The 9,869-nt window shown below is 37.9% G+C and overlaps 1 protein-coding gene across 1 annotated transcript in view; it reads right to left on the reverse strand.

Moving 5' to 3' along the window:
* ADGRV1 (adhesion G protein-coupled receptor V1) overlaps window positions 1-9,869 on the reverse strand; it is a 277,476-nt gene that overhangs the window by 182,505 nt on the left and 85,102 nt on the right. The window contains exons 54-65 of the mRNA XM_014936880.1: window positions 8,878-9,080; window positions 7,969-8,142; window positions 7,382-7,564; window positions 6,408-6,587; window positions 5,614-5,778; window positions 4,031-4,148; window positions 3,307-3,430; window positions 1,832-1,970; window positions 1,507-1,692; window positions 956-1,188; window positions 369-517; window positions 63-264 (exon numbers count right to left, since the gene is read on the reverse strand). Coding sequence (XP_014792366.1) covers window positions 63-264; window positions 369-517; window positions 956-1,188; window positions 1,507-1,692; window positions 1,832-1,970; window positions 3,307-3,430; window positions 4,031-4,148; window positions 5,614-5,778; window positions 6,408-6,587; window positions 7,382-7,564; window positions 7,969-8,142; window positions 8,878-9,080 — 2,056 coding nt within the window. The remainder of the gene's footprint in view (window positions 1-62; window positions 265-368; window positions 518-955; window positions 1,189-1,506; window positions 1,693-1,831; window positions 1,971-3,306; window positions 3,431-4,030; window positions 4,149-5,613; window positions 5,779-6,407; window positions 6,588-7,381; window positions 7,565-7,968; window positions 8,143-8,877; window positions 9,081-9,869) is intronic.

Here is a 9,869-nt window from a genome sequence, read left to right on the forward strand (position 1 = left end):
ACACACTAAAAAAAGATTTCTTAGAAGCAAATTAGTGAATAAATATCTGAAAAAATTATTACCTTTCTTCATCATCTATAATAGAGATATAAATAAAACTCTGGTTCTGGCCCTCATAAAAGATGACAGAATCATTATGGATGATATAGTCAACACCATTGGGAAGTGCAGAAATACTTCGAGAAAGAAAATCAGCAGTTACGTAGCCATAAGTTCCACGCTTTCTCACAACAGGAATCATGATTAAGCCAGCATCCTCCTCCACTGCAAGAATAATTGAGAAAAAGTTTTCAAGGATTTTTTTTTTTCAGAAATTTATGCCCCAGAAATACCTTCTAAACTGCTCTGAAAACTTAAGGTAAACTTACCCTCTAGAAGGATATACTGTGGATCAAATTCTATGATGCCTTCTGCATTGTCACTTTTTGCTATAGTGACCCGGACTGTGGAGATATTTCCTATTATTGGAGGTTGATCCACCTGCAGACCATTTTCTTTCACAGTAAAATCAAATCCACTTGCAAGAACATACAAAAGAAAATTACATACAAAATTCTTGTGAAAATATTAAGATGCATGTGTGACAGTTCGTCAATTTCTACAAATGCTTTTATTTTCTGACAGTTATCACTGAAGACGTTTTGGACCCACTTTTTCAAACTATCATTTATGCAAAAAAAAGTAGTTTATTCATAGAAATATGTATCATTTTTTCTTTATCATTTTATCTTCTTTTGTGAATTTCATGCAACTTGACAACTTTTATGCAATGTATGGACTTTTAGCTTATACTTCCAGGATATCCAATTTCTATTATGATTACTATTATAGCTGTCTTAGGAAATTTTACAGTAAAACAGCTGAAAACCACCGGTGCCTTTATGCAGACAGATCAGATTCCAAATATAGCTTATTCTTCTGCTTGTAATCAATCAACCGGGAATTTTATCCTTACCTTCCTTGGAGTTCCACTTCGGAAATCATCACTGAAAAGTCTTCAGGACCTTCAGGAAAGTCATCATCATGAATTTCAACAAAAATCATTTTACTCTCCTCATGTGGTTCAAACAACAATTCCCTCACTGTGGGAGTGAAATCAATTCCCTCCTCTGCAGTCCCATTTATTATCTGAAAGCAAAGACGCACTTGGCCATAGGATCCCCTGGAACGCACAATAGTGATGTTAACCTGAGGGAAAGAGGACATTTTCTTTAAAAAATGGCTTTGTTTTACTGTTACAGTTGCCTTTAGCAGACTGTTCTAAAGGTGTCTTTTCAATGGTTCTGCCAGGTGACAACAACTTGCTTTGGTCAGTACAGACTACTTGTAATTTAGCGTATGGTCTTCTTTCTCAGACCATTCAAATACTCCAGCATTCTGGAGACTGTGCTATGATAAATGTAGAATAAATCTTTGATTTATTTTTTTTCTAAACTGAAGCATAAGCCTAGCAACAATATCGATATCTATGAATATTTTACATAGGAAGGAATTTTCATCCAATACCCATTTTTCTTCTTCTGTTGTTTGCAACAGTTCCCTTGAGAATGTAAACTCTCCATATGGAAAATCACTGGCGGCCATGGTAATATTTGCTGTGCTGCTGGATTCATTTATGAGTCCCCCAACACTGATTCCAGTTAGTTGAAACTGGTAGTAATGCTTCTCCTCAGGACGGTTGTCATCTACAACCTGGGGAGAGGAAACGGCGAAAGCTAAAAGGATTTAATCCACTTCCAGGGACAGAGGTATGACTAACTTCCAATCAAGATACTAAATAAATAAAAGGGAGTGCTTGAAATAGCTGCTGGAGTAAAAATTTCTCATATACCTGTATTAGAACTACTGCTGCAGACTGTCTGTCTCGCATGGTCAAGGTCCCCGCTGTCTCAACAAATTCTGTGTGATGAGGAGGTGTTATATTCCAATTTATCATGATCTCACCAAAAATCCCTGGGCCACGTGTCAGGCTGCAGGTAAGAACACAAATATGGATTTTATTTTCTACCTTTAACATTTAATATCCAATCTGGAGACAGACAGGACATCACACTGTTGTGGACAAAAGAAATGTCATCAGCACCATGAAGCTTGAGTTTTAATGCACTAAGTCGCTATTAAGATCTTCACAATTCTATCTTCAGAGCAATAACATTTCTGCAGTTCTGTTTTACTTCCCTCTGTTGGGAAGCTTCTTGAGCTGTATTTTAACTGACAAGTCTTTAAAGTTTCTTTGCAGGTATAGCCCAAAGGTGGGGGCTGAAAACTGAGCTCTCTTGGTTCCATTCTGCTTGTCTGCAGATATGATATGCAACGCAGGAAGGAAATGGGACTTAAGGGTAATGGCCAGGGGGAATTTGGTGTTTAAGGCAGAAGGACACAAGAATACTACTACGAGATTGCTTGAGAAATGTTCTGTCTGTTACTTGGCTAAAAACCTAGAGCCCAATCCTACTAATGGCATCGGTCTTGGTGAACAAAGTCACTGCTGCCATTGCTTATATTTCCTGGATCAGCATGGGAAAGTGTCATAATCCTTTTTTCGGATACTCTTAGAACCATAGAATCATCTAGGTTGGAAGGGACCTTTAAGATCATCTAGTCCAACCATCAACCTAACTCTGATTAAAAAAAAAAACAAAAAACAAACACAAAAAAAACCCAACAACAACAAACAAGCCCAAGTTACTAAACCATGTCACTAATAAGCACTATGTCAACCCATCTTTTAAATACCTCCAGGGATGGTGCCTCAACCACCCCCCTGGGCAGCCCATTCCAATGCTTAATAACCCTTTCAGGGTAAAAATCTTTCCTAAGGTATGGTAACATCTTAATTTCTTCATCCTATTTTCACCTGACTGAATGCACTGAAATAATTGCATCTTGTTTCAACTAAAAACCCAGTTCCTGCTTTGGTTATGCTAGCCACCATAGAAATATACTGACATACAGTTCAGGCACCAATCCTGAACTGAATCCTGAAAAGCACAAAGCACCTTCAAATGTCATTGACCCCTTCTTCCCTTCCTTTGATTAGAATCCTCTTTCCTGTAATGCATCAATGTTGCCATTAATTTGAAGACTGAGAGGAATATTCAGATCTTCCCAGTAACACTGAGAAGACACATACATAGTATATTCTGCCTTTGCATAAAGACAAGCATTTAATTTTTAAAATACTTGTGATTTTAGGAGTGATAATGAAATGCAGCAGCACCAATAAATTCTTGCCAAGTGGGAATCCTCATAGCTTTTGAAACTGAGCTTTTGTCCTTCTTTTGGAAAAATGAGTGATGTACCCACCTAATAAGAGCTGTTCCATTATAATTTCCTGAAGGTTCTCCAATCAGAACATGCCTGGACGAATGGGCTATCCCAACCACTCCAGAAGCTCCTTCATCGCCCACAATAATGATGGTTGCCACACCTAGGAAGAGAACAAAGCTTCTTACCGTAAATGAAAACTTCATTTCTTTTGAAAATGAGCTAACTTTTGTAAACTTTGTGACATGAGTGGTTAAGCACCAGCTTCCCAGAGAGGCCACAGAATCCCCATCCTTGCAGATATTCAGAATTTGCGTGGACAAGGCATTCAGAAACATAATTGTGAAGTCTTCTCTTTCCTTGAGCAGGGTTTTAAACTAGATGACCCCCCTGGATGATCCCTTGATCATTTGTAAATGAAATTATTCTGTAATTCTTACAGGTCTGAACCAAGTCCTGGATTATGCTTCTTTTTCTTAAAGAAATCTTTACAGACATCTAATAATCAGTATTAGCTAGATAGTTACTGAACACAAAAATCTACAACAACAATTAATTTACAATGAAAAAATTATGATCTAAAATTCTCTTTGATTCCTTCAGATAAGGAAACATCTTAGGGGAAAAGACTGACAGTCAAAACTGCTACCAACTGGCGGCACACAAAACATATAAGCACTGCAGAATAAAATAATATGAACAGACTTACTAGAATTCTCATATGAAATGATTCAAAATAGAGTGTAATGAATTAATTCCTTACCATTTACAGGGGATATCTCTGCATCACCAGTAGAGACCAGCTGAATGGTAAATGTTTCATTACCCTCCAGCAGACCATCTTGTATGGCATGTAAAACAATCACCTTCTGGGATTCAGTCTGCATCATGTAAAGAGAAGATAGAGATACATATATATATACACATACATACATAAAGTGAAACTAAACAAAACGTTATTATAAAAAAGGGTTTAAGGAATTTCTTTACCAAACCAAGTGCTAAGCATGCATATGTTTGATATATTCTGTAATATTTTTAAAATATGACATTTCTGATCTTGCTGAAATGTTTTCTCATAGATTAATAAATAGCAAAAATTTTTCCCCAAACATTGTGTGCCACCCCAAAAATGCTCTCGCTAGTTTCACCTGAATAAGGATTGAAATTACTTTGAAATTGTATTCACATGTAAGTTTTCAATTTAATACAAAATCTTTTTCATCAGAAAGTGCATATTCAATATAATACATACATTACAAGGATTGACATTATGAAGATTAGATCTATTAGGTCATGGCACCTGTCTAATTTACTTTTTTGTCTGTGGGCAGTAAGAAAAATAAGAAAAAGGTAGGTACACATTTTATAACTTTAGTACACCATACACACATACTTGAATTCTTACACGTATGCATACATAAAGACTTAAATTAAAAATTAAATTAAATTAAAAATAAATTAAATAAAATTGGAAATTTGTGTGCTTTTTTTGGATCATGTAAATTTTACAGGGAAGGTTTTTTGCCTCTTCCCCTATAAAGGAGAAAAAACAATGTCCAGGCCTATCAGTAGAGAAAGGACAGCAAAACTACAGCAAAGCTTTGCCAAATACTGTTAGTCTTACCAAAAATGATATTTCCCAGTTGATTAAAAGAAACAACGTGTACTCCTATTTATTTAGTGCAAAATAGTCTTGTACAGACAGAATAGAATATGCTTTATGTTAAAACACTTTTTGTCACTAAATGTTTTGAGTAGACAGTAGAAGACCAATACTAAAGTAACAACAACATCTTTACAATATCCTACTTCAGAGTTTTAAGATGCCATGAAATGCAAACCAAATAACACTGTCCAGTTTGAAAGTCACTAGGGTGTTTAGTGACTAGTGTTGCTAGGTTAGTCACTAGGTTTTTTATTATTTATTTTTTCAAATCTGCAAATTTTGAGCATTCGTTTATCCTTCTTGTCCTTTTGACATCAACTTTCTCTTTCAATTGTATGATACTTCATTGGAATAAATGTTCCTTTAATCATTCTTCACATTCAGTACACTGTTGCTCCTCTTTCCTAATGGTAAAAACAACTCGGATTTGCAGACCCTATCTTCATGATGATTACATTACGGTGCCCTAAAAAGAGCATGTCAGCTTTCCTTTTCTGCTTGAAAAAACACTGGATATCACTATTCCCACCAGTTCAAACTGTCCTTTTCCTAGTGCTGTAACACTTAGTGACTCCCTACTTTTCTAAATGCGTAACAACCACCATGCAAACACACTTAAGAAGACGAAAGTATATATAAATCTGATAGTAAATAATTTGTTGCAGTTTCAGAAATACCTCATTGAAGTGAAGGGTTCCATTCAGAGGGGTCAGGTCATATCTAGCTGCTTCCTCCAGAATCCAGAGCACTTTGACCTCTCCTCGTCCTCCTTGACTTCGGCTGACGGTGAGCAATACCACCGCAGCAGGGTCATCAGGTGTCTGAGGTTCCTTCACTGTTACCTGTGAAGAAAGAGGAAAAGGAAGAAGAGGCTGTAGGAAAAGGCATCGATAAGCAGCAAAAAAACATCATCAATGACAATGTGGAATAAGGAACAGAGTGAAAAATCAACAGGAAGGTAACAGATGTGAGGGATGTGTTGAATTCTGCCAGCGAAGATTAGTCACTCTTGCTATTTTTGTATGCCCTATGATTCAAAACAATTACAGACAATGAGTCACAAGCCAGCACAGCACCAGCAAAATGGAGAGCAGAAGCAGCACTCACTGACAAGAACTAAGATGAGATACGTTTCATCGTGTCTTTCCAAACTTTACTTTCAGTAGCACCGATTATTAAAAAAACCATTTTAATATTCAACAGACTACCAAAAATCCTACCTGGGATGTCCTGAATTGTCAGTATACTGAATTAAATTGATCCAGGCATAGCAGAAATCTACAATTTATGCAGCAGCACTTTCATTGTTATCACCATCCTACACAGCCAGGTGAAGGCAAGCGCTAATATGCCTTCCGATGAAGTCAGGTCTTCCACTGCATTGAGGGCTTACCAAAATCAGCTGGGTGTTAGTCACACAAACCCACTCTCCAGCTTTTGTAGAAAAGAGTGCAATCCAAATCAAACTCACGTTCTTTTCTTCAAACCCAAATACTCCGACAGGGGAATCGTTCGGTGGAATAGTGACGGTTACGAGGGTGTCATCCCCAAGTCTTGCACCTCCTGTTACCCTCACCAAGGCAATCTTGAATATCTCAAGAAACTCAACTTCAGTATCATCTATGATTGTAATTTCTATTTCTCCTGTGGCCTGCAGAAATTGTTAAAAAAAAAAAAAAAAAGGCAACAAAGTTTCACTTATTATATTCTGTGAATTGCTTGAAAAAATCTGAAATTTGAAATAGGTAAGTTTAATCTAATAATAAACACACATTGTTCACTTGTGCTTGTTTCTTATCAGACTTGTATATTTATAATAAGATAACAAAATTTCAAGAGCAGTTTTCAAGTCCATTAACATAATTTTTTTATATTAAAACCAACAGAATGCTCTTCTTTGGTACTCAGTAGAAAGTGCAGGCAGACACCAGTGTACTTAAGCCAAAATGCTGCTCACAAAGTATATCCTCCTATTTGCCCAAGACCAGTTCTCTTCACTTGAAATCAAAACCCTTTGTGTACACTAAGTATTGTCAGAGGCAGCATGAAATTCACAACAATATGTAGAACACAGATAAGAAAACATACACTGCATATTCTGAAAGTTTATAGAGAAGATAGGTTATGTTACAAATTTTCAGTGTAACAGACTTTATTATTATATATATATATTATATTTACTATATTATACTTTTCATATATATTATATTTATTAGAAATTATTTCTTCAATTGTGGAGGTACCAAAGGAATACAACCCTATTTGGTCAATGCTTATGAAGATTCTGCTTTTCCATGTTAAAGAACTGAAGTCAGGAGCACCATTCACATACATAAGGCCATAAATATAATGTTTTCAATGAAAATACGCAAATTCTGCTGGAAAAAAAACCACGAGAAACTCTTAAGCCAGTAACCCAGAGACAGACTTTCAGCAAGAGCGTACCTGTCCTTCTGCAAATGTAAGGTTTCCAAACGATGGTGTGAAGTCTTCAAAGCCAGCAGTTGAAGGAATGGCTTCCCAATACAGAGTTGCTGACCCAAACCTTCCAGCCTGTCGAACAACTGGAAGTTTCAGTATATTCTGTGGTGGTGGTACCTCATAACCAGTAACAGCTCCAGTTATATCCTGAAAATTCAACAAGAAACTGCTGAGTCTCACTGCAACTTTTTTTTTTTTTTTTTTAATTCAATTGCAGGTAAAAATAAATTAAGAAATACATTAGCACTTGTAAATTGGTCTGAATTTAGCATTGGCCTTGTTCTGTGCAAAAATCCGATTAGATGAACTCCAGAGGTCCCTTTCAGAATATTCTATGGCATCAGTTTTAGCACTTCCAGCTCCCTAATAAATTTCATAAATTAACTGTGAAGAACCTTTTAAGAAAGAATTGCTTGTTTGGTATCTGGTCTTTTTATCGAGAAAAATTTAGTGTCATAAAGCCTGTTAGAACACTATCAAAACACAGAATGAAAACACAGAGCTTCCTGCTGTAACGCTACTTTAAATCTTTTTCTTTCAGCTTTACTTACTTTTGTAACATTGAATCTAAATACTCCTCTGGCATCATCATTTTCTTCAATTGTTATTTCAGCTATTTCTAACCCCAGCCTCTTCACGCTTGGCTGACCTCCGGTGGGAGAATCGACCAGTTGCACGCCAGTAATATTGATTATAAATCCTTCCTGTAACTCTGGAACATTGTCCTGCAAAAAAAAAAAAAAAATAAATTACATGCCACATTTTTAATAAAGCAGTGAAAGTTCTAACACGTGCAGGAAGCTGACTACTTGTAGGCAGCATTCTCAGCATTTGGGACCATATAAGCAACCCCTGGCTTCTCACCATGTGGAAGGTGAAGGAGACCACCTTTGCTGAACTTTAGAAACCAAAAGTGGCAGTTGGATTCCAGACCTGTAAGAACGGTGGAAAGTACTGCTGAATGCCACATGTTTCTCCTGTCTACAGGAAAGGTGGCTAGATTTCAGAAACTAAGCCAGAACTTGAAAAGCCATACCTCCATTCTGAATGCATTTAAAGTCAATACCTATATATTTTTGGTGAAAAAATTAACGTTCCCCAAACTACAACAAGAAATCTGTTAAGAGGCATGTAAAGTAAAATAAATTGTCTGTATAAACCTGCAACAAGTTGAAAAGCCAGCACGAACATAAGACATATGATTTTTTCCTTTGTCGTGTTTATATGTTGATTTTGGGACTACAGCAAAACAAAGAATTTCTTTCTTTCTCAGTGATGAGTATTCAAATTCTGTTGAAAGAGATGGCTGCAATTCTTACTAATATACAGCTACCTGGTGAGACAAGAATCCCACCGTACCCATTTCTAGAATGCTAAATCCTACTTCTGGTATAGAAACAATTCCATTTTCCCCTTCCTTAAAAGACGTTACTAGCTGGAGTTGCTGTCAGAGTACTCACAGGCAAAATGGTGACTACGACAGAAGTTATCGTTGCGTTCTCTGGCATAAGGATTGTCTTTTTTTCCAGTATATAATCCTCATTCTCGGTTGCTTGGTTGGAGGGGGGCAGCTCAGCGTTGGGCGCGGTGCTCAGCTGAACTGCAATCTCTCCAACAAAACCTTGCTCCCGAACGATTTGTAAAGCCAGAGCCGTCCAATTCTCTTGCCCTATAACAAGTAGGGGAAAAAAAAAAAAAAAAAAAACAAGACATGATTGTTTTAAGCCCTGCCCTGCTGATTTTCAGCTCACCTAACTAGAACCGGAGCTGCTTGAGACATCCCACTTCAATCCTGCTCGGCAATACAACATAGAATCATAGAATCATAGAATGGTTTGGGTTGGTCCTGAGCTTGCCCAGCAGTTCCCTCCTCATCCGTGCAGGCCCGCCGGCTATTCTGCCCGACTTTCTCAAATATGATGGAGAAGGGCTTAGCAACTTCATCTGCCATCTCTCTCAGGAGCCGTGGATGGATTTCATCAGGTCCCACGGACTTATGCACCTTCTGGTTCCTTAAGAGGTCACGAACCTCCTCTTCTTGTACTGGGGGTGGTTCTTCATTCTCAGAGCCCCTGTACTTGCCCTCCGTGACTTGTGCAGTGTGGCCAGGGCCCCTGCTAGTGAAGACTGAGGCAAAAAAGTCATTCAGTAGCTCAGCCTTGTCTGCATCCTGGGTGACCAGGTCGCCCGCTTCCCTGCGGAGGGGACCCACAGCTTCCCTCGTCTTACCCTTATCCCTGCTCTATCTCTAGGAGTTCTTCTTGTTATCTTTCACATCCCTGGCTAGATTTAGTTCTGCCTGGGCTTTTGCTTGCCTGATCTGGTTTCTGGTGACTCGCACAGTTCCTCTGTATTCTACCCAGTCCATCTTTCCCTGCTTCCACCCTCTGTAGGCCTCCCTCTTGGTCCTGAGCTTGCCCAGCAGTTCCCTGCTCATCCGTGCAGGCCCGCC

This window comes from Calidris pugnax, unplaced genomic scaffold, assembly GCF_001431845.1.
Source record: "Calidris pugnax isolate Ruff unplaced genomic scaffold, ASM143184v1 scaffold40, whole genome shotgun sequence".
NCBI classification, from domain to species: domain Eukaryota; kingdom Metazoa; phylum Chordata; class Aves; order Charadriiformes; family Scolopacidae; genus Calidris; species Calidris pugnax.